The following is a 25,324-nucleotide window of genomic DNA, read 5'->3' on the forward strand; positions in this document are numbered from 1 at the left end:
GGACGCCATCTCCAACCTCTTCCACGCCGCCCCCTCTCCCTCTATTACCCACTTGAGGATCATCGCCACGTCGGCTGCCCAATAGTAGCCGCACAGATTCGGCAGCGCCAGCCCTCCCCTGTCCCTGCTACGCTCCAGAAACATACTCTTTACCCTCGGGGTCTTATTTGCCCACAAAAAACCCATGATACTCCTACCTACCCGTTTGAAAAAGGCCTTGGGAATCATAATGGGAAGACACTGGAACACAAAGAGAAACCTCGGGAGGACCATCATTTTAACCGACTGTACCCTGCCCGCTAGCGAGAGTGGCAGCACATCCCATCTTTTGAAATCCTCCATCTGCTCCACCAACCGCGTCAAATTGAGCTTGTGCAGGGCCCCCCAGCTCCCAGCCACCTGGATCCCCAAGTACCGAAAGTTCCTTTCCGCCCTCTTCAATGGGAGGTCGTCTATCCCCCTTCCCTGGCTCCCCTGGATGCACCACAAAGAGCTCACTTTTCCCTACATTGAGCTTATAGCCCGAGAAGTCCCCAAACTCCCTTAGGATCCGCATGACCTCCACCATCCACTCCACTGGATCCGCTACATACAGCAACAGGTCGTCCGCATACAGCGACACCCGATGTTCCTCTCCCCCTCGGACCAACCCCCTCCATTTCCTGGACTCCCTTAGTGCCATGGCCAAAGGCTCAATTGCCAATGCAAACAACAAGGGGGACAGGGGGCACCCCTGCCTCGTCCCTCGGTACAGCCGAAAGTACTCCGACCTCCGCCGATCCGTAGCCACCGGGGCTCTATATAGGAGCCTGACCCAACTGCTAAACCCCTCCCCGAACCCAAACCTCCGCAACACTTCCCACAGATACTCTCACTCCGCCCGGTCGAAGGCCTTCTCCGCGTCCATAGCTGCCACTAACTCCGCCTCTCCCTCCATCGATGGCATCATAATCACGTTGAGGAGCCTCCGCACATTAGTGTTTAGCTGCCTGCCCTTTACAAATCCCGTCTGGTCCTCATGAATCACCCCAGGGACACAGTCCTCAATTCTCGTAGCCAGCACTTTTGCCAGCAACTTAGCATCCACATTAAGGAGCGAGATCGGTCTATACGACCCACATTGCAGTGGGTCCTTCTCCCGCTTCAGAATCAGCGAGATCACCTGACATGTTCGGGGGCAGGGTCCCCCTCTCCCTTGCCTCATTGAAAGTCCTCACTAACAACGGGCCTAGCAGGTCCACATATTTCCTATAAAACTCGACCGGGAACCCATCTGGCCCCGGGGCCTTCCCCGCCTGCATGTTCCCCAATCCTTTAACCAGCTCCTCCAACTCAATTGGCACCCCTAAACCAGCCACCTCCTGCTCCTCCACCCTCGGGAACCTCAGTTGATCCAAAAATCGTCGCATCCCCTCTTCCCCCGCTGGGGGCTCAGATCTGTACAGCTCCTCATAGAAGTCCTTAAATACCTCATTTACCCTCACCGCACTCCGCACCATATTCCCCCTGCTATCCTTAACTCCACCTATCTCCCTCGCTGCCACCCTCTTGACGGAGCTGGTGTGCCAGCATCCGGCTCGCCTTCTCCCCATACTCGTACGTCGCCCCCTGTGCTTTCCTCCACTGTGCCTCTGCTTTCCCTGTGGTCAACAGGTCAAACTCCGTCTGGAGGCTTCGCCGCTCCCTAAGTAGTCCCTCCTCGGGGGGCCTCTGCATATCTCCTGTCCACCCTTAAGATCTCCCCCACCAACCTCTCCCTCTCCCTGCCCTCTCTCTTCTTCCTGTGGGCCCTAATGGAGATTAACTCTCCCCTGACCACCGCCTTCAATGCCTCCCAGACTACCCCCACCTGCACCTCTCCGTTGTCATTGGCCTCCAAGTATCTCTCAATGCACCCCCGCACACCTCCTCATCCGCCAGTAATCCCACATCAAGACGCCACAGTGGGCGCTGGTCCCTCTCCTCTCCTAACTCAAGCTCCACCCAGTGCGGGGCGTGGTCTGAGATGGCTCTGGCCGAATACTCCGTTCCTTCCACTTTCGGGATTAGCGCCCTACTCAAACCAAAAAAATTTATCGGGGGGTAGGCTCTATGTACATGGGAAAAGAATGAGAATTCCCTGGCCAGGGGCCTAGCAAACCTCCATGGATCCACTCCCCCCATCTGTTCCATAAACCCCCTAAGCACCTTGGCCGCAGCCGGCCTCTTCCCCGTCTTGGATATGGAGCGATCTAATGCTGGATCCAGCAGCGTGTTGAAATCCCCCCCCCCCCCATTATCAAGCTTCCTGCCTCCAGGTCCGGAATCCGACCCAGCATGCGCTTCATAAATCCGGCATCATCCCAGTTCGGGGCAGATACTTTTACCAGTACCACCCACACCCCCTGCAACCTACCGCTCACCATCACGTATCGACCTCCATTATCCACTACAATATTCTTGGCCTCAAACGGCACCCGCTTCCCCACCAGTATTGCAACCCCTCTGTTCTTCGCATCCAGCCCCGAATGGAATACCTGTCCTACCCATCCCTTTCTCAACCTGACCTGGTCTGCCACCTTCAAATGTGTCTCCTGAAGCATGACCACGTCTGCCTTCAGTCCCTTTAAGGGCGCGAACACTTGGGCCCTCTTAACCGGCCCATTCAGGCCCCTCACATTCCAAGTTATCAGCCGGATTGGGGGGCTTCTCCTTTTCTAGGCCAGTCACGTGCCCGCGCCTCCCGCACCCTCCAGTCCCCCAGACGACGGTCCCCGCCCCGACCACCTCTCCTATTTCCAGTTCCCCATTGTCCAATGCAGCAGCAACCCTATACCCCCCCCCCCCCCCCCCCCGCTAAATCCATATCTAGCTCCTTTGCTCCCCCCATAACACTCCCGTAAGTCAGCTGACTCCTGCTGACCCCGGCCTCTCCCGCCTTCCCATCGACCCCCCCAGTGTGGGAATCCCCCCTCCCCCTCCTCCCTAGCAGTCAGTGTGCGCTCCTCCGACCCCGACCGATGTCCTTCCCTAGCGTGGGAAAAAGCCCGTGCTTTCCTGAGCCGGCCCCGCCCCCTCTGGCGCAGCTCCTTTTGCGGCCTGATCTCAATTCCCCCAACCCGGGCCTCCCCTCCTCCAACACCGGCGCCCACACTCTCCCACAGTCTCCCCATCAAATACCTTCACCCATCCCCATCCATGACCCAACCAAGGGAACGTTCCCTACACGTAGTTAAAACCATATATACAGCAGACATCCCCCCACAACCACAGACCCTCAATTTGAGTCCAACATTTCAGTCTGTATAAAGCTCCAAGCCTCCTCAGGCATTTTGAAATAGTGGTGCCGATCTTGGAATGTGACCCACAATCGCGCTGGCTGCAGCATACCGAACTTCAGTCCTGGCAGATTCGGATCTCCGTGTTCTCCCACCTGCTGCTCCGCTCTTTCTTGGCCCATCTCAAGACACACTCTCTATCCATAAAGCGGTGAAACCTCACCACTACAGCCCTTGGCGGCTCGTTGGCCTTGGGTCTCCTTGCCAGGACCCGATGAGCCCCATCTAGCTCCAGGGGGCTCGGGAAGGCTCCCGCACCCATCAGCGAATTGAGCATCGTGCTCACATATGCCCCGGTATCGGGCCCCTCAACTCCTTCAGGGAGACCCAGAATCCGAAGATTCTTCCTCCTCGACCTATTCTCCAGGTCCTCAAATCTTTCCGCCCGCCTCTTGTGCAGCGCCTCGTGTGCCTCCACCTTCACCGCCAGGCCCAAGATCTCATCCTCGTGCTCCGAGGCTTTCTGCCGCACCTCCCGGATCGCCGCCCCCTGGGCCCTCTGGGTCTCCACTAGCTTCTCAATCGCCGCCTTCATTGGCGCCAGCATTTCTGTCTTCAGCTCCTCAAAGCAGCGTTTAAGAAACTCCTGCTGCTCCTGCGACCACTGCGCCCATGCTGCTTGGTCTCCACCCGCCGCCATCTTGCTTTTTCTCTCTCTCACTTTTCGCTGCTCCAATTTCCCTTTTTTCACCGCTCCACTCCTGGTCCAATCCATATACTGTCGGGGGGACCTTGCTGTCACCTTCCCACACTGAAGCCGTCGAACAAGTGCCGTTGGGGCCCCTCTAGAGAGCCCTAAAGTCCGGCGGGAGCTGCCAAACCTGCGACCTATTCAGGCATGGTCGCAACCGGAAGTCGTTCAAGGTCAATCATATCAGTTGTAGAACATCACTACAAGACTTCTCAGCCCAGCCATCTTCAGCTGCTTCGTCAATTACCTTCCCTCCATCGTAAGGTCAGAAGTGAGGATGTTCAATGACACAATGTTCAGTACCATTCATGTCTCCTCAGATACTGAAGGTGTTTGTGTCATATCATAGAATCCCTACAGCGCAGAAGGAGGTCATTTGGCCCATTGAGTCCGCGGCGACCCTCTGAAAGAGCACCCAACCTAGGTCTAACTCCCCACCCTATCCACGCAACCCCACCTTACCTTTGGACACTAAGGGGTCATTTAGCATGGCCAGTCCACCTAGCCTACATATCTTTGGACTGTGGGAGGAAACTGGAGCACCCGGAGGAAACCCACGCAGACAAGGGAAGAATGTGCAAACTCCACACAGACAGTCATCCAAGGCTGGAATTGAGCCCGGGTCTCTGGCGCTGTGAAGCAACAGTGCTAACCACTGTGTGACCGTGCCGCCCCGTGTAGCCATACCTGGATCACATTCAGGTTTACATGGTAGCACAGTGGTTAGCACTGTTGCTTCACAGCACTATGGTCCCAGGTTCGATTCCTGCTTGGTCACTCTCTGTGTGGAGGCTGCAATTTGTCCCCGTGTCTGCGTGGGTTTCCTCCGGGTGCTCCCGTTTCCTCCCACAAGTCCCGCAAGATGTGCTTGTTAGGAGAATTGGACATTCTCAATTCTCCCTCTGTGTACCCGAACAGACGCTGGAGTGTGGCGACTAGAGGATTTTCACAGTGACTTCATTGCAGTGTTAATGTAATCCTACTTGTGACAATAATAAAGATTATTATAATGGCAAGTAACATTCGTGCCACACAAATGCCAGGAAATAACCATCTTCAACAAGAGAGAAGCTAAGCATCTGGCTTAAGAATCTCTCAATATCAGCATCACAGGAGTTACCACTGGCCAAAAGCTAAACTGGACCAGCCATATGAATATCTTGGCTATGAGAACAGTCAAAGGCTCGGAATTGTGCGGTGAGTAAGTCACCTCCTGTCCCATCAAAGCCTGTCCACTGTCTACCTTGGCACAAATCAGGAGTGTGATGGAATACTCTTCATTTACCTGGATGAGTGCAGCTCCAACAGCACCCAAGAAGGTTCATATCACCCAGGACAAAGAAGCCACCTTGGCACCCCATCCATCATCTTTGCCATTCACATCCTCCAGCACCAACGCACAGTGGTAATATTCTGTACCATCTGCAAGATGCGCTGCAGCAACTTATTAAGGCCAATGAGACAGCTCCTTTACCAACTGATAGGGCAAGGGCAGCAGATGCGTGGAACACCACCACCTAAAAGCTCTCCTCACAGTCACACATCATCCTGACTTGAAACTATATCGCCTTTCCTTCACTGTCGCAAGATCAAAATCCTGAAACTTCCTTCCTAACGTCACTGGATGTATCTACAGCACATGGACTTCAACAGTTCAAGAAGGCAGCTCACTACCATCTTCTCGAGGGGAATTAGGAATGGGAAATAAATGCTAGCCTAGCCAAAATGGAAAAACCTGAAAATGCCCCATTTATCACTAGTCTCTGCTTCCTGTTAACCAAGCATTCATGTTCCAACAACACTGTGCACAGAGATTTTCCCTCTCATCTCCTTACTCTGAATTGCATTTTAGAATTAATATCACCTCTTCACTGACACATCAACTAGAGGAAATAGTCTTTTGATATTTTATAACAATTCTTCATAATTTAGAAGCCATTATTGAACCCCATAGCATTGTCAGCTCCAGTACTTCAAGCTTCACCTCATAACTAAATTTTCTCCTCTGACAAGAACCTGATGAATCTACAGGGAAATCTGTCCTGCATATTATCTACGGATTTATTGTCATTTCTGTAACAAGGTGTCCAAATTTAGTTGGTCGAAGGCATCTGTTATTGAGAGAATATTATCTGCGTGTGCCAATCATGTGTTGTACTGAATGCTATCATCATTTTTCAATTGTCCATACTGACCCAACTACAAACCTTTCTTTCACCTTGTTTAGCTCTGGTCAAACTGTTTGGATGTTCAATGATTTCAACTTCCTTAATTTCAATGTTCAATGATTTCAACTTCCTCAATTTCAAGATTGTCTACCTCCATTTTTGATCCCTGTCTAACTTGAAAAACCTGTACTCCGATTGAATTTATTCCGACATTCTGTAGGTAGATGTTTCCAACAATCGTGTATCATTCTTCTTCTTTTATACATTCTTCCTCTTTCCAGTATTTTGTTTTATTATTTCTTTTTTTTTAAATAATATTTTATTGAAAATTTTTGGTCAACCAACACAGTACATTGTGCATCCTTTACACAACATTGTAACAATACAGATAATAATGACCTTTTTTAAATTTAAACAAAAACAACAACAAATAAATAAATATTAAATAACAAAAAATAAAAACTAGCCCTAATTGGCAACTGCCTTGTCTCAGGCCACACCCCCCCCCCCCCCCATCCCCCCCCTTCCCCCCCCCCCCCCAAGTCCTCTGCCTTGTCTCAGGCCACAGCCCCCCCCCCCATCCCCCCCCCCCCCCCCCCAAGTCCTGGGCCGCTGCTGCTGCCTTCTTTGTTCTCCCCTATCTATCTTTCCGCAAGATATTCGACGAACGGTTGCCACCGCCTAGTAAACCCTTGAGCCGACCCCCTTAGGACGAACTTAATCCGCTCTAACTTTATGAACCCCGCCATATCATTTATCCAGGTCTCCACCCCCGGGGGCTTGGCTTCTTTCCACATTAGCAATATTCTGCGCCGGGCTACTAGGGACGCAAAGGCCAAAACATCGGCCTCTTTCGCCTCCTGCACTCCCGGCTCTTGTGCAACCCCAAATATAGCCAACCCCCAGCTTGGTTCGACCCGGACTCCTACTACTTTCGAAAGCACCTTTGTCACCCCCATCCAAAACCCCTGTAGTGCCGGGCATGACCAAAACATATGGGTATGATTCGCTGGGCTTCTCGAGCACCTCGCACACCTATCCTCCACCCCAAAAAATTTACTGAGCCGTGTTCCAGTCATATGTGCCCTGTGTAATACCTTAAACTGAATCAGGCTTAGCCTGGCGCACGAGGACGACGAGTTTACCCTGTTTAGGGCATCTGCCCACATCCCCTCCTCAATCTCCTCCCCTAGCTCTTCTTCCCATTTCCCTTTTAGTTCGTCCATCATAGTCTCCCCTTCGTCTCTCATTTCCCTATATATATCCGACACCTTACCGTCCCCCACCCATTTCTTTGAGATGACTCTGTCCTGCACCTCTTGTGTCGGGAGCTGCGGGAATTCCCTCACCTGCTGCCTCGCAAAAGCCCTCAATTGCATGTACCTGAACGCATTCCCTTGGGGCAACCCATATTTCTCGGTCAGCGCTCCCAGACTCGCAAACTTCCCATCCACAAATAGATCTTTCAATTGCGTTATACCTGCTCTTTGCCACATTCCATATCCCCCATCCATTCCCCCCGGGGCAAACCTATGGTTGTTTCTTATCGGGGACCCCCCCAGTGCTCCGGTCTTTCCCCTATGTCGTCTCCACTGTCCCCAAATCTTCAGTGTAGCTACCACCACCGGACTCGTGGTATAGTTCCTTGGTGAGAACGGCAATGGGGCTGTCACCATAGCCTGCAGGCTGGTCCCCCTACAGGACGCCCTCTCTAATCTCTTCCACGCCGCTCCTTCCTCCTCTCCCATCCACTTACTCACCATTGAAATATTAGCGGCCCAATAATACTCACTTAGGCTCGGTAGTGCCAGCCCCCCCCTATCCCTACTACGCTGTAAGAATCCCTTCCTCACTCTCGGAGTCTTCCCGGCCCAAACAAAACCCATAATACTCTTTTCTATCCTTTTGAAAAAAGCCTTCGTGATCACCACCGGGAGACACTGAAACACAAAAAGGAATCTCGGGAGGACCACCATCTTAACTGCCTGCACCCTCCCTGCCATTGACAATGCTACCATATCCCATCTCTTGAAATCTTCCTCCATCTGTTCCACCAACCGCGTCAAATTTAGCCTGTGCAATGTGCCCCAATTCTTAGCTATCTGGATCCCCAGGTAACGAAAGTCTCTTGTTACCTTCCTCAACGGTAGGTCTTCTATTTCTCTACTCTGCTCCCCTGGATGCACCACAAACAGCTCACTCTTTCCCATGTTCAATTTATACCCTGAAAAATCCCCAAACTCCCCAAGTATCCGCATTATTTCTGGCATCCCCTCCGCTGGATCCGCCACATATAGTAGCAGATCATCCGCATATAAAGATACCCGGTGTTCTTCTCCTCCCCTAAGTATTCCCCTCCATCCCTTGGAACCTCTCAGCGCTATCGCCAGGGGCTCAATCGCCAGTGCAAACAGTAATGGGGACAGAGGACATCCCTGCCTTGTCCCTCTATGGAGCCGAAAATATGCCGATCCCCGTCCATTCGTGACCACACTCGCCACTGGGGCCCGATACAACAGCTGCACCCATCTAACATACCCCTCTCCGAACCCAAATCTCCTCAACACCTCCCACAGATAATCCCACTCCACTCTATCAAATGCTTTCTTGGCATCCATCGCCACTACTATCTCCGTTTCACCCTCTGGTGGGGCCGTCATCATTACCCCTAACAACCTCCGTATGTTCGTGTTCAGCTGTCTCCCCTTCACAAACCCAGTTTGGTCCTCATGAACCACCCCCGGGACACATTCCTCTATTCTCATTGCCATTACCTTGGCCAAGACCTTGGCATCTACATTGAGGAGGGAGATTGGTCTGTAGGACCCGCATTGTAGCGGATCCTTTTCCTTCTTTAAAAGAAGCGATATCGTTGCTTCTGACATAGTCGGGGGCAGTTGTCCCCTTTCCTTTGCCTCGTTGAAGGTCCTTGTCAGTAGCGGGGCGAGCAAGTCCAAATAATTTCTGTAAAATTCAACTTGGAATCCGTCCGGTCCCGGGGCCTTTCCCGTCTGCATGTTCCTAATTCCTTTCACCACTTCTTCTACCGTGATCTGTGCTCCCAATCCCATCCTTTCCTGCTCTTCCACCTTGGGAATTTCCAGCCGATCCAAAAACTCCATCATTCTCTCCCTCCCATCCGGGGGTTGAGCTTCATACAATTTTTTATAAAATGTCTTAAACACTTCATTCACTCTCTCCGCTCCCCGCTCCGTCTCTCCATCTTCGTCTCTCACCCCCCCTATTTCCCTCGCTGCTCCCCTTTTCCTCAATTGGTGTGCCAGCAATCTGCTCGCCTTCTCTCCATATTCATACTGTACACCCTGCGCCTTCCTCCATTGTGCCTCTGCAGTGCCTGTGGTCAGCAAGTCAAATTCCACATGCAGCCTTTGCCTTTCCCTATACAGTCCCTCCTCCGGTGCTTCCGCATACTGTCTGTCCACCCTCAAAAGTTCTTGCAACAACCGCTCCCGTTCCTTACTCTCCTGCTTCCCTTTATGTGTCCTTATTGATATCAGCTCCCCCCTAACCACCGCCTTCAACGCCTCCCAGACCACTCCCACCTGAACCTCCCCATTGTCATTGAGTTCCAAGTACTTTTCAATGCATCCCCTCACCCTTAAGCACACCCCCTCATCCGCCATTAGTCCCATATCCATTCTCCAGGGTGGACGCCCTCTTGTTTCCTCCCCTATCTCCAAGTCTACCCAGTGTGGGGCATGGTCCGAAATGGCTATAGCCGTATATTCCGTTCCCCTCACCCTCGGGATCAATGCCCTACCCAACATAAAAAAGTCTATGCGTGAATAGACTTTATGGACATAGGAGAAAAACGAGAACTCCTTACTCCTAGGTCTACTGAATCTCCACGGGTCCACCCCTCCCAGCTGCTCCATAAAATCCTTAAGCACCTTGGCTGCTGCCGGCCTCCTACCAGTCCTGGACTTCGACCTATCCAGCCTTGGTTCCAACACCGTGTTAAAGTCTCCCCCCATTATCAGCTTTCCGGTCTCTAGGTCTGGGATGCGTCCTAGCATTCGCCTCATAAAATTGGCATCGTCCCAATTCGGGGCATACACGTTTACCAACACCACCATCTCTCCCTGTAATTTGCCACTCACCATCACGTATCTGCCCCCGTTATCCGCCACTATAGTCTTTGCCTCGAACATTACCCGCTTCCCCACTAATATAGCCACCCCCCTGTTTTTCGCATCCAGCCCCGAATGGAACACCTGCCCTACCCATCCTTTGCGCAACCTAACCTGATCTATCAGTTTCAGGTGCGTTTCCTGTAACATGACCACATCTGCTTTAAGTTTCTTAAGGTGTGCGAGTACTCGTGCCCTCTTTATCGGCCCGTTAAGCCCCCTCACGTTCCACGTGATCAGCCGAGTTGGGGGGCTTCCCACCCCCCCCCCTTGCCGGTTAGCCATCATCTTTTTCCAGCTTCTCGCCCAGTTCCCACGCGGCTGTATTTCTCCCAGACGGTGCCCCCCCGCCCATCCTTTCCCGCACCCACTCCCCCCTTTCCCCAGCAGTAGCAACCCAGTAATTCCCCCCTCCCCCCCCCCCCCCCCCCCCCCCGCTAGACCCCCCGCTAGCGTAATTACTCCCCCCATGTTGCTCCCAGAAGTCAGCAAACTCTGGCTGACCTCGGCTTCCCCCCGTGATCACGGCTCGCCCCGTGCGGCGCCCCCTCCTTCCTGCTTCTCTATTCCCGCCATAATTATCATAGCGCGGGAACCAAGCCCGCGCCTCTCCCTCGGCCCCGCCTCCCATGGCCAACGCCCCATCTCCTCTCCCTCCCCACCTCCCCACCTGTGGGAGAAAGAAAAGTTACCATACCGCAGGATTAATCATACAATCCCTCTTCGCCCCCCCCCCCCCCCCACTCGTCCCACCACTTTGTCCAAACGTTCATTTTCGTAGTCCAATCATTCCAATTTTTCTTCTACAATAAAAGTCCACGCTTCATCCGCCGTCTCAAAGTAGTGGTGCCTCCCTTGATATGTGACCCACAGTCTTGCCGGTTGCAGCATTCCAAACTTTATCTTTTTTTTGTGAAGTACCGCTTTGGCCCGATTAAAGCTCGCCCTCCTTCTCGCCACCTCCGCACTCCAATCTTGATAGACGCGGATCACCGCGTTCTCCCATTTACTACACCGAGTTTTCTTCGCCCATCTAAGGACCATTTCTCTATCCTTAAAACGGAGAAATCTCACCACTATGGCTCTGGGAGCTTCTCCTGCTCTCGGTCCTCGCACCATAACTCGGTATGCTCCCTCCACCTCCAACGGACCCGTCGGGGCCTCCACTCCCATTAACGAGTGCAGCATCGTGCTCACATATGCCCCGACGTCCGCCCCCTCCACACCTTCAGGAAGGCCAAGAATCCTCAAGTTGTTCCTCCTTGCGTTATTTTCCAGTGCCTCCAACCTCTCCACAGATCGTTTCTGGTGTGCCTCCTGTATCTCCGACTTCACCACCAGGCCCTGTATGTCGTTTTCATTCTCTGCTGCTTTCGCCTTCACGACCCGAAGCTCCTGCTCCTGGGTCTTTTGTTCCTCTTTCAGCCCTTCAATCGCCTGTAATATCGGGGCCAACAACTCTTTCTTCATTTCCTTTTTTATCTCCTCCACGCAGCGTTTCAAAAACTTTTGTTGTTCAGGGCCCCATATGAAACTGCCACCTTCCGACGCCATCTTGGTTTCTGCTTGCCTTCCTTGCCGTTGTTCCAAAGGATCCGCTGCAATCCGGCCACTTTCCTCTCCTTTTTCCATCCGTGTCCAGGGGGAACACCCTTCTGGTTTACAGCCGTTAAAATTGCCGTTGGGGCTCCTATCAAGAGCCCAAAAGTCCGTTTCACAGGGAGCTGCCGAAACGTGCGACTCAGCTGGTCATCGCCGCACCCGGAAGTCTGTTTTATTATTTCTAACATTCATGTAAGAATACTTAATTGTATCTTAGTTTTGCTTCAGATTTTTAATGTATTGAACAAATTTCCTGATTTTAATCTCATTTGTGTACAGCTCTTCTAAATCAATTGGTGCCTTTAACCTCTAACTTACCGCAATAGCTAGGAAGAAAAATGCATTAAATTTGCAGTTTAACTTGCATTGGTTTTACAGACTACTTTAACTTTTAGGGCTTAATACAATTCTGCATGAGATCTGTGGCAGTTACATGAACAAGTAATTCATTGTAAATCAGTTGCATTGGTGCAAACGCATTTTGGGTAAGATTCGTTTTACCTTACAGTAAAGCTGTTTCTGTTTTTGTTTGTAGCTTTGCCACAATTGTTACCTTTAGCTACAGGCATTGATTTGAACACTCGTCATGGCGCAGTCTTGGCTTGTGCAGAAATTGTTTACGCGCTCTATAAATTGGCTGTTGAGAAAAACAGGTATGAGATTAGTGTTCATTACTTCATATTTCGTTACATTAATTAATGTATGTTCTAATAAAATTAAACCATTTGAAATAGTAGACTTTCCATATAAGTATTTTATGAAAGTTATGAATAATGGAGATCTGTGGTAGCAGCAGTAAGAATGAATTTTTCAACCTAATGTTTCCAGTTCTAGCTGATAAACGGAATAACCCAAAAACACCACTCTTTTGTCAGAATTTGAGCCTCAAATATTGGCATAATTTTCTGAAATATAGTTATTTGTGGTTGAAAATTATGTCTACTGTATTAATAATAATTGTGCCAGTGTGTTCCTTTGAAATTCTTTGGCCCCTTAGGTGAGCGAAGACTTTGCCTGTTTAAACTAAATTAATGAACAGTTTTGTTCCGACGGGGCACTGAGTATTGTGATTGAATGCAGCAATATATTTATTACTGCTCAGCAGAAATTCAGCCCTTCATTCCATAAGTATTTGTTCCTGACACTTCATATTTCAATTACTTTGTTCATAATTGGGACCATTGGATGTTTGCAAACATATCGCAGAGCCTTTAGAATTAAATAAGTAGTAATTATTAGAGCAAAAATTCTTAAACTTATAATTATTTTGTCAGATTTAAAAATTCGGTTTAATAGTATCGTTTTTCTGACAGGCCAGTTACTGACTATATCAACCAGAATACACTGGAAAGTCTTAAGAACATCCATCGAAAGGTATGATTGACATAATACAACCTAGCAACTAAGTTAACTAATTTGATTGGTTTGCATTTGACTATATTCGTTCAATGTTCGCTTTAATATGAGATGGCTTCATGCTATTTAGCAAAACATAAATGACAACATATCAGGTCAGATTGTGCAGAGTGGGGCATCTGTTCGTTAGATATGCTTAAATATACATTTAGCTTTTAAGCTTTCTTTCGCAGATAACGCTGCTGGAAGAAATTAGGAAGTGTCGATGTACAAAGGGACCTGGGTGATCTTGTCCATAGGTCACTGAAGGCTAGCATGCAGGTGCAACAAGCTATTTAGAAAGCTAATGGAATGTTAGCCTTTATCACAAGAGGATTCGAGTGCACGAGTGGTGAGGTCTTGCTTCAGATGTAAAGGAGCTTGGTTGGACTGCACCTGGAGTATTGTGTGCAGTTTTGGCCCGCTTACCTAGGAAGGATATTATTGCTATAGAGGGAGTGCAACAAAGGTTCACCAGACTTGTACCGGGGCTGGTGGGACTGTCTTATGAAGAGAGACTGGGCAAATTGGACCTGTATTCTCTGTAGTTTTGAAGAATGAGAGGTGATCTTGTCATAATATACACCAGTATACCATGGTGCAGATACACACACACTGATGGACACACAGCGGGACCAGTCAACACACAACACCGCAGCCAATCACCAGTTAGAGCACACGCACTATAAAGACAGGAGGCATCAGAGTTCCCACTCATTCGAGCTGCAGCTTCCGAGTAGGACAGAGCTCACAGCCTGCAGCACAGATCTTCAACATGTGCTGAGTGCATAGACTGGTTAGGACAAGGCATAGGTCTTTAGTTCAATCTAATATCGTGTTAACCCACAGTGCAAGTATGTTAAACAGTTTCTGACTTAATAAAATAGTGTTGCACTATTTTAAGGGTTGGTGGCCTGTATGTGTTCCTCGGATACAGAGCGCCCAACATAACAGATCTCATTACAGCTTACAAAATACTTAAAGGAATATGGTGGCACAGTGGCTAGCACTGCTGCCTCACAGTGCCAGGGAACCGGGTTCAATTTCAGCCTTGGGTGACTGTGGATTTTCCACTTTCTCTCTGTGTCTGAGGAGGTTTCCTCTGGGTGCTCCGGTTTCCCTTCACAGTCCAAAGAAGTGCAGGTTAGGTGGATTGGCCATGCTAAATTTCTCCTTGGTGTCCAGAAAGTGCGCAGGTTAGGTGGGGTAGTAGGCCTAGGCAGGGTGCTCTTTCAGAGGGTTGGTGCAGACTCAATCGGCCAAATGGCCTCCTTCTGCACTATAAAAATTGTATAGTTCTGTGGAACAGACAGGTAAGATGCTTTTCTTGGTTAGGGAGTCTAGAACTTGGGGACACAATTCAAAATAAAGGGGGGGTGGGTGCCACTTAGGACCGAGATGAGGAGAAACTTCTTTGCACAGAGGGTTCTGAATCTTTGGAATTCTTTGCCCCAGGGGGCTGTGGAAGCTCAAATGATTTTAAGGCCATGCTGCGCCCAAAAAGCAGCTCACCATGGCGTAGCGTGGCCAGTATAAGTCGGGCGACCCCACTCTCCTGGGAAATACCCGGTTTGAAACGCCAGCACCTCGCGAGATCTAACTCAATCAGTGAGATGTTGCGATGTAAATCCCGCCCATTGTGGGCAGGATCAGTTTTTGGCAAATCTGCATATCGCAACGAGACAACTAGTCTCTCTGTAATATACAGTTTCCTCAGAGGCCCTGAGGCATGGAATCTATCTCTTCTGACTCGGAGACCTTGGGCGAGTGCAGTTCAGTACTGGGCTCCACAAACGGGAACCAGATAGAACGGCACTCGTGGCAGTTTCCCAGGCTATTGGAGGCCCCCAGGTGCTTTTCTTCTGGGAGGGTGACACCCTGACACTGCTGGTGCATTGCCAGTGGCACCCTGTCACTGCCAGCCTGGCCCCTGGCACTGCTTGCCTGACACCTTGTCACTGCCATGTGGGTGCCAACCTGGCACTGCCAAGGTGCCTGTGTAGTACTGCCAAGCTGACATTTTTCCCGGGACGGGGATCAAGCCCGGGATGCCCTGTGCAAGGGTGGGTGGGGGAGAGAGAGAGAGAAAATGGCGTCCTGATCTCCCATAGCGCAGAAAATGGGATTAAGCGCAACCTCATCAGGAGTTCCCGCTGAAGTCCCGAATCGAATCGGAATCCCGGTAGATGGAGGGGTGTTTCTCAGTGTCGCGAGCGCTGGGAAAAACCCAACTAAACGAGCTTGTCCTGGGACATTGTTCTGACTCAGTTCGATCACACCCGAGATTTAACTTTCTGTGGCAAGTTTAATGAACATAGATGTATATGGAGCCACTTCATGCAAATCATGGGAGGTGGATAGTAACGCTTTGGAATTTGCGGTTATCTCTGTCTTTCTGCAAGTTGCTGGCCAATTTACATATTAATAGCAGCATGTATTATTAAGATACCTTTAATTTTTAAAAAAAAGTAAGAACCTTTATTTTTGCAGCATGATTTAGCCCATTCAAGATAACTGAGCACAATGCTCTTTCCTTTAAAATGTTATTCTTCACAGCACATCAGTGATACCAGTCTCAAATGGTAACTAATACTGTATAATTAATAGTTAATGAATATTTGCATGCTGAATGCCTTTATTCATAACTCTAAACTTGATTCTTCCTGAGTTAATGCTGTCCTGTGTTGGCGTTCAAGAGTGATACTTGAGGTTGCAGCCGCACCATTCTTTTTACATTCCATTGAAGAATCAAATTCCTTGTCACTTTTCATTGTAGACATTGCAAGAGAACATGTATACTTCTTTGTTAATTTTCTAAAGAAAAAGAATCAGCCTACTGTGAATGAAGGCATGCTTTATCTCTTAGATTAACAAAAGCCTAACTAGGTTTAGGTAATGGAGTTGAGCTAATTGAGATTAATTGCATTTTTCATCAATTTGTCACTTGAGATGAATGCACTCGTGCTGTTCTTGAAGGCTGTATTGATCAACGACTGGAACTGTATTTGAATTCAGTTCATATAAAATAGATACCATTTAGTCATAATTTATATATTGTTAGAAGCAATCTGCCAACTCCAAATCAATGTCTAAATATTAAGTAACAACCATTAGTTAAATGTTAGTTGTACAAGTGATTCATTAACACTTCTAGTTCATTGGTATATTTGAAATATTAATTGATATCTTTAATCCAATAAGATCTTTTCAGATCAGGACAGAATTAATTCCTTGAGCCAAATGAATATGTAATGTCCTAACTAGTTTTTCTTTGTGTGATTTGAATGATCAAAAACCAATCCGCAAAACAGATTAAATCTGAACCAAATGTTTTTGGGTTCATGCAAAGGTTTTGGCAAATGTTTGTAAACAGTGTCTTAAACAATGACATTTTAGGTGTTTTTGCCAAAACTACCAAGAAGCATTAACAAACTTGGTGCTTTGTAACAATGAATCCTCACCAAAGCATGAGTCATCTTGACATGCTCTTATGGAGCAACAGGTCAATTGTCTGTCCTATTTGTTGGATGATGATTTGCGTGTGCAAGGATGTAAATTGGCTATTGTAGCATTGTAAAGCCTGTCCAATGTTCAAATCTTAATTGCATATGCCAGATGTTTCTCAATAATAATTTTGTTTCCTACTTATGTAACTATCATTGTAATTTGAAACTGTGGCATCATTGATTGTGTAGTGTTTTTTTCCAAGTGTGCTTTTTTAAAGAATCTTAAAATAATGAAATGCAAGGTGTGCCTATATTTGAAAATGGCTAAATTGATACTACAGCCAGCAGCCAAGTGCAATCTATCTGTCCTCTGCATGTGGTTCTTAGATGACTTATTATTCCATGTGCTTCTGGGCATTTATTTGCAGCCTGCCAACTGTATGAGATTCAATGACCTTTCTTCTCCTTTCCTTACAGTCTATAAAAGAAGGAAGGAGAATGCTTTTGTAAGGCAGGGTTATTCTAGTTTATGTACATCAAGTGAAAGTGTCCTTTTAAAATGAAGATACTGGTTGGAGAGGTCCCAGTCTCTCTCTCTCTCTCTCTCTCGGGATGATGATTGAAATCAGGAACCATCTGGAAGGAATTGCAGGTGCAGGCCTGCTACCCATTACAATATGGTGTAGCACTTCTGAAATAAGCCTTTAGGAAAGACATCAGTTGAGGCTCAGTTAGTAAGCAACACCGTTTAGTTTGGGGTTTTTATTATCTATCAATGGAAATAATGGTTATGTTATTTCAGTGAATTTGGCAATGAAACTTTCAGGTCCCACTTACTTTTACATGATCCATATTGCTCTTGATGTCCCACTCTCCTCGCTGCAACAGCAGTATAATACTCAAAGGAAGCAATGCTCACCAGCTGATCAGCAGGATTTCAATGAGGAGAGCAGGGTATAAAGAGTGAGACGTCAGCAAAGAAAGTGGGGTATGAAGAGCGAGATTTCAAGGTGAATGGGGTATAAAGAGCAAGACTTTGGTGAGGAGAGCAGTGAATCCCAGGGGAGAGGTTCTGTGAGAAGGAGAAAGGAGGAGACAGTAAGAGTATTTGTGCTTGTATGTCCCAGGCCCATATATCGGAGCCTGGTCTCCAGCCATCTTAAGATTCCTTGCCACGGACTTCCAGTGGCGGCCATGGAGGGGTAGGTCGCACATTTGATAGCTCCCACCTGTAATGGACTTTTGGACCTTTTCCCTCCCGGTTTTGATCGGATTTTATGGGATAAATCAGTAAGGAGAAATCCCCCTCCAGTGTATGGAGAATTGGACCAGAAGTGGCCGGGTGAGACGACAAAGTCCTATAAGGGAGAAGCAAGCAGAGCTGGTAACACGGGATAGCATGGCGGAGGGCAAGGGGAGTCGGCGCAGTGGTCGACGGAGTAGCTGGTGAAGTTTTTCGAGGATTGCTTCGCCAAGCTGAAGAAGGATACTCTGGACCCGATTTAGGTTTCGATTGATCAAGTGATTCAGAATCAGGAAACCCACGGGAGAGCGATCCAGGAGGTCGAACAAAAGTTGTCCGAGCATGAGGAGTATATAACCGTGCTGGAAAGCAAGGTGAGGATGATGAACAACCGCCAGAAAAGAATGCAGGAGAAGCTGGAGGACCTGGAGAATAGGTCCAGGAGGCAGAATCTCAGAATTGTTGGCCTCCCCGAAGGCAGTGAGGGATCGGATGCGAGGGTCTATGTGACGGACATGTTGGAGAAGTTGATGGGGGCTGGGGCGTTCCCTCGGCCCCTGGAAGTGGACAGAGTGCACAGAGCCCTCGCTAGGAAGCCCAGAGCGAACAAACCGCCGAGGGCCAGCGGTGGTACGTTTTCACCATTTTATGGACAAGGAACACGTTTTGCGGTGGGCCAAGAAAGAACGGAGCAGCAAGTGGGAGAACTGTGAGTTGCGTATTTATCAGGACCTGTGAGTGGATTTGGCCAAGAGACGAGCTGGGTTCAATTGGGCAAAAACGACCCTCTTTAAGAAGGGGGTGAAGTTCGGGATGCTGCACCCAGCCCGTCTGTGGGTCACACATGAGGAAAGGGACTTCTATTTCGAAACACCTGACAAAGTATGGACCTTTATTAAAGAAAATAAGCTGGAGGCGAATTAAAAGACATTTAAGCCTCGGAGAAGTTCTGTGGTGGTGAGTTGTGGTGTTGGATTGTAAAAATGTAAGTAGTTCTGTGTGAAATAATGGGCTGTGTGGATGGTTAAAGGTTGTTTTGTCTTGCAGAAACCTTGTTTGAGGGGGAGATGGGCTTTGAATTTAGTTCTGCTTTTTGGGTGACTATTTTTCTAAAGTGTTTGTTTCTTCACTTTTTTTTTTGCTGTTTGTTTACTGGGGAATGTGATGCTGTTAAAATGTTTATTCATGTGAGGGGGGGAAGAGAGGAGTGAACAATAGGGAGACAGATTGCTTGGTGCCAGGGATGGGAGCTATCGAGTCAGCATGGGTCAGCTGACTCTCGGAAGCACAGTGGGGGATGGGCAGGTGTTAAGCTGGAGCATGACTTGGGGGATTGGGTTTTTAGTGTTGCTGGGTGGGGGGAGAGGGAGGGGGGGGTGGGAAGCAGCTTTGCTGATGGGGAGGAACTGTTATTAGGGGGCAAATGGAAGGTCGGGAACGGCGACAGCCTGAGAGGGGTCTCGAGGAAGCGGGGGGCGCGAGCTTGAGGCTGGCCTAAAAAGGGTGATGGCTAGTCACATGGAACGTGAGAGGACTGAATGGGCCGGTCAAGAGGGCTCGCGTGTTCGCGCATTTGGCGGAACGTAAGGCGGATGTGGCAATGCTACAAGATACACACCTAAAGGTTACAGACCAGACGAGATTGAGGAAGGGGTGGGTTAGCCAAGAGTTCCACTCAGGACTCGACTCAAAGATCAGGGCGTAGTGACCTTGATCAGCAAGCAAGTGGCTTTCGAGGCAGGGAGAATCGTGTCAGACAAGAGGGTAGGTACATAATGGTGAGTGTGAAGCTGGAGGGGGTGCGAGTGGTACTTGTGAACATATATGCTCCAAATTGGGACGATGTGGAATTTATGAGGTGGGTGTTCGGTAAGATCCCAGACTTAGAGTCACAAAACCTGATCATGGGAGGGGACTTCAACACAGTCATTAATCCGGAATTGGACCGGTCAATATCCAGGACAGGGAGGAGTTCGGCTGCGGCAAAGGAATTGGAGGGTTTTATGGAACAGATGGAGGGTGTAGACAGCCAAGGGCGAAGGAGTTTTCATTTTTTCTCATGTCCACAAGGTATACTCACGCATCGACCTTTTTGTTCTGAGCAGGGCACTAATATGAATGAAATGAAAATCGCTTATTGTCACGAGTAGGCTTCAATAAAGTTACTGTGAAAAGCCCCTAGTCGCCACATTCTGGCGCCTGTTCGGGGAGGCTGGTATGGGAATTGAACCGTGCTGCTGGCCTGCCTTTGTCTGCTTTAAAAGCCAGCGATTTAGCCCAGTGAGCTAAACCAGCCCCTAATACCGAAGTGGTGGATACTGAGTATTCGGCTATTGCAGTGTCGGATCATGCCCCGCACTGGGTGGATCTACGGGTTAGTGTGGAGGGAGGGCAACGCCCGCTGTGGAGACTGGATGTGGGGTTGCTAGTGGACGAGGCAGTTTTTGGGTGGGTTAACAAGTCCATCCAGAAATACCTTGAAACAAATGCTTCAGGGGAGGTCTCTGCAGCGACGGTCTGGGAAGCTTTGAAGGCAGTAGTCAGAGGGGAATTAATCTCGATACGGGCCCACAGAGAAAAGGTGGAACGGGCTGAGAGGGATAGATTAGTGGAGGAGATACTCCAGGTGGACAGGAGATACTCCGAGGCCCTGGACGCTGGGCTCCTGAGGGAGCGGCGGAGGTTGCAGGTGGAGTTGGGCTGTTGACCACAGGGAAAGCAGTGGAACAGTTGAGGAAGGCAGGGGTTGCGATCTATGAGTACGGGGAAAAGGCAAGCAGAATGTTGGCGCACCAGCTCAGGAAAAGAGAGGCGGCCAGAGAGATAGGTAGAGTAGAGACAGTAATACGGTCCTGGACCCAGCGGGGGTGAACGAGGTGTTTAAGAATTTTTATAGTCAATTGTATGAGTCGGAACCCCCGGCTGGAGTGGAGGGGATGAGGCAATTTTTGGATCAGCTGAGGTTCCCGAGGGTGGAGGAGGACCTGGTGGAGGGGCTGGGGGCCCCAATTGAGATTGAGGAGATAATCAAGGGGCTGGAGGGCATGCAGTCGGGCAAGGCCCCAGCGCCTGACGGCTACCCGGTGGAATTCTATTAGACGTTTTCAGAGATATTGAGCCCACTGCTGTGGAGGACATTTAACGAAGCAAGAGAGAAGGGAGTCCTCCCCCCAACAATGTCACAGGCCTCGATTTCATTGATCCTAAAACAGGAGAAGGATCTGGCGCGTACAGGCCGATTTCTCGACTGAATGTGGATGCCAAACTGCTGGCTTAGATACTGGCCACAAGGATAGAGGACTGTGTCCCGGGGGTGATGGGGGAAGACCAGACGGGATTTGTTAAGGGCAGGCAACTTAAGGCCAATGTTCGAAGGCTTCTAAATGTTATTATGATGCCCTCAGAAGGAGGGGAGGCGGTGGTGGTAGTAGCGACGGAGAAGGCTTTTGATCGGGTGGAGTGAAATTACTTGTGGGAGGCGCTGGGAAGGTTTGGGTTTGGTGAGGGCTTTATCAACTGGGTGCGGTTGCTCTATCAGGCACCAGTAGCGAGTGTAAGTACGAACCGGCTGAGATCGGGATATTTTAAACTACACCGAGGGACGAGACAAGGGTGCCCCCCTCTCCCCGTTACTGTTTGCTCTGGCCATAGAGCCTTTGCCCATGGCGTTAAGAGCCTCTAGGAACTGGAAAGGGCTGGATCGGGGGGAGGGGGGTGGAGCACCGGGTCTCGCTCTACGCAGATGACCTGCTCTTGTACATTTCAAAACTGTTATCATAGAATTTACAGTGCAGAAGGAGGCCATTCGGCCCATCGAGTCTGCACCGGCTCTTGGAAAGAGCACCCTACCCAAGGTCAACACCGCCACCCTATCCCCATAACCCAGTAACCCCACCCAACACTAAGGGCAATTTTGGACACTAAGGGTGATTTATCATGGCCAATCCACCTAACCTGCACATCTTTGGACTGTGGGAGGAAACCGGAGCACCCGGAGGAAACCCACGCACACACGGGGAGGATGTGCATACTCCGCACAGACAGTGACCCAAGCCGGAATCGAACCTGGGACCCTGGAGCTGTGAAGCAATTGTGCTATCCACAAGGCTACCGTGTTGGAGGTGATGGGGGAAGTAATGCAAACCTTGGGGGAATTTGGTAGTTATTCGGGGTATAAATTGAACATGGGGAAGAGCAAGATGTTTGTGATCCAGGCAAGAGGGCAGGAAAAGAGACTGGGAGAGCTGCTGTTTAGAATGGTAGGGAAGAGCTTTCGATATCTGGGAATCCAGGTGGCCCGGAAATGGGAGATACTACACAAGTTAAACCTATCCCGGTTGGTAGATCAAATGGAAGGGGACTTTAAGAGCTGGGACATACTCCCGCTATCACTGGCGGGGAGGGTACAGACCGTGAAGATGACGGTCCTCCCCAGATTTCTATTTGTCTTTCAGTGCCTCACCATCTTTATCCCTAAGGCCTTTTTCAAGCGGGTGAATAAGATTAATTCGGGCTTTGTGTGGGCGAGTAAATCCCCGCGAGTGAAGAAAGTGTTGCTGGAGCGCAGTCGGGGGGAGGGGGAGGTGGTGCTGCCAAACTTCTGCAATTACTGCTGGGCGGCTATTATAGCCATGATTAGGAAGTGGGTAGTGGGGGAGGGGTCGGCATGGGAGTGGATGGAGGCGGCGTCATGTAAAGACGCCAGTCTTGGAGCATTGGTAACGGCACCTCTGCCGTTCTCGCCGGCCCGATACTCCACATGTCTGGTGGTAGTGGCGGCTCTGAGGATCTGGGGGCAATGGAAGAGATATAAGAGAGTGGACCCCGATTTATAACAACCACAGGTTTGTACCGGGTAGGCTAGATGGCGGGTTCCGGAGGTGGCAAGGGGCAGGAATCCGAAGGATGGTGGATTTATTTATAGCTGGGAGCTTTCCCAGCTTGAAAGCTTTGGAGGATAAATTTAAATTGCCACCAGGGAATGGTTTTAGGTATTTGCAGGTGTGAGACTTCCTGAGAAAGCATGTGCCGGCCTTTCCGCTGCTGCCGCCACGGGGGTACAGGTTAGAGTAGTTTCCAGTACCTGGGTGGGGGAGGGGAAGGTATTGGATATTTACCAGGAGCTTTCGGAGGTGGAGGAAACTCCGGTGGAGGAGCTTAAGGGCAAGTGGGAGGATGAGCTAGGTGGAGAGATAGAGGCGGGTCTATGGGCGGATGCTGTAAGCAGGGTTAATACCTCCTCATCGTGCGCCAGGCTTAGCCTGATACAATTTAAGGTAGTCCACCGCGCACACATGACAGTGGCTAGGATGAGCAGGTTTTTCGGGGTAGAGGATAGGTGTGCGAGGTGCGCAGGAAGCCCAGCAAATCATGTCTACATGTTTTGGGCATTCCCGTTGCTTAGAGGGTTTTGGCAGGGTTTTGCTAAGGCAATGTCCACGGTGCTTAAAACACGGGAGGTGCCGAGTCCGGAGGTAGCGATCTTTGGAGTGTCGGAAGATCCGGGAGGTTAAGGGGCAAAAGAGGCCGACGTTCTAGCCTTTGCCTCCCTGGTAGCCCAGAGACAGATCTTATTAATGTGGAGGGACTCGAAACCCCCGAGTGTAGAGACCTGGGTTAGTGACATGGCTGGGTTTCTCAGTCTCGAGAAAATAAAGTTCGCCACAAGAGGGTCAATTTTAGGGTTCTCTCGGAGGTGGCAGCCGTTCGTCGACTTTCTCGGGGAAAATTAAAATGTCAGCAGATGCAGTATTCCAGGGGGAGGGGAGGGGGGGGGGGGAATTGTTGTTGTTTGGTTGAGGTGTGTGAAGATTGGGCTGGCGGTGGGGGGGGGGGATGTTCATTTTGCCATGTGGATGTTATTGTTTTTGTTAATGTTATAAACATTTTCAAAGACCTCAATAAAAATATTAGTTAAAAAAAAAAATAAGATCCCTTGCCACTGGACCAAGGCCTTGTTGCATCTAGCCCATGTGGTAGCTGGTGTGCAACGTCCACCCCACATTAAAAGAACGCACAGGTATTTTCTGCCCCTAAAAATGACCTGGGGCAGGAAAGCGCACATTGGCCTTAGTCACTTGAAAACTAATTTTTGTGTGCAAGCAAGTCATCCTCAACTGCCTAAGAAAGAGATCTATATGAGTGAAGTTGCTGTGTAGTTGGAAATGCTGGCTGCATTCATATTGGGAAAACTCCACCAATATGATCTTTCAGGAGGAAAGTCTTCCTTGTTTCTTTTTAGTGTAGTAAGAAGCATCCAGCACATACATGACTTCTTGCTCATTGCTATTTACATAGTAATAAGCAAACCCTGCAATTGATTTTGTGAAGTCTTTATATTTGATTTCTTCGCTGATTAGATTTGGTGTGTCAAACAATTTTTTAACAAATGTATGCCAATGTTAAACTGATCAATCTGTTCTGTTGTAATACGAATGCGCACATGGATACAATTTGTATATGCCTAATGGCAGTTATTTATTTCAGCTTTATAACTGCCAGTTATACAGGTAAGCATTTTGTTTTAAAACTTCTCTGCATTCATTCAGACTTATTTAATTGTTATGGCAGTTTTAATTATCAGTGTTATTTGTTCAGAACAGTCAACACCATTTCAATTCATATTATTTAAGTCCTACTAAACTGATTAGACTGTCTGACCTTGCACTTTATCAATATTGTCCCCTGTCACTTGCACATTCAAATACAACACATATGACTTTTAAAAACGTAAGATTCTGGCTTTTCAGTGTTTATTTTTACAGTTATTTTTCTGTTTATTATTGATTTGTAACAATCTAATGCAAAATCAGGTGAAGGCAGAATAATCAGAAGCATCATCTTTCATTCTGGTTCATCTTCTGTTCACATTTCCCCCCCAAAATGATGAAAACTCGAGTTAGATTTTGGGAGAAATTTCATGAAGTAGCTCTTATACTTCTTTTCCCCTGCATGTTTCCAGATCTTTTGTATTTATAGCTCTGATTTTAACTGTTTAAGTTCAGTGTTATGTTTGTTGAAGTATTTTAATGGCATAGAAAATTTCCTCTTTTGAGGTGATATTCAGCCAATGAGCAAATACCATCTCTAGAATGTTTGATGGCCTCAGCTCGACAAGGTTGTCTCACAACAAGTTTTTCCTGATGGTTGAAAATAATAATCAATTGTACCTGCTAATTTTTTTTACAAAAATATCTTAAAACCACAAAGCTCGGCTAATACATAATATAGAATCGTGGAATGACACCGCATAGAATGAAACCTGTGGCAGCACGGTAGCATTGTGGATAGCACAATTGCTTCACAGCACCA

At 48.8% G+C, this 25,324-nt stretch overlaps 1 protein-coding gene across 1 annotated transcript in view; it reads left to right on the forward strand.

Moving 5' to 3' along the window:
* The window catches only part of tbcd (tubulin folding cofactor D), a 375,176-nt gene that overhangs the window by 187,541 nt on the left and 162,311 nt on the right, over nucleotides 1-25,324 (forward strand). Inside the window, 3 exon segments of the mRNA XM_072483144.1 lie at nucleotides 12,465-12,582; nucleotides 13,243-13,303; nucleotides 24,500-24,522. Of these exon segments, the coding sequence (XP_072339245.1) occupies nucleotides 12,465-12,582; nucleotides 13,243-13,303; nucleotides 24,500-24,522 (202 nt within the window).

This window comes from Scyliorhinus torazame, chromosome 18 (genome assembly GCF_047496885.1).
Source record: "Scyliorhinus torazame isolate Kashiwa2021f chromosome 18, sScyTor2.1, whole genome shotgun sequence".
Taxonomy (NCBI): domain Eukaryota; kingdom Metazoa; phylum Chordata; class Chondrichthyes; order Carcharhiniformes; family Scyliorhinidae; genus Scyliorhinus; species Scyliorhinus torazame.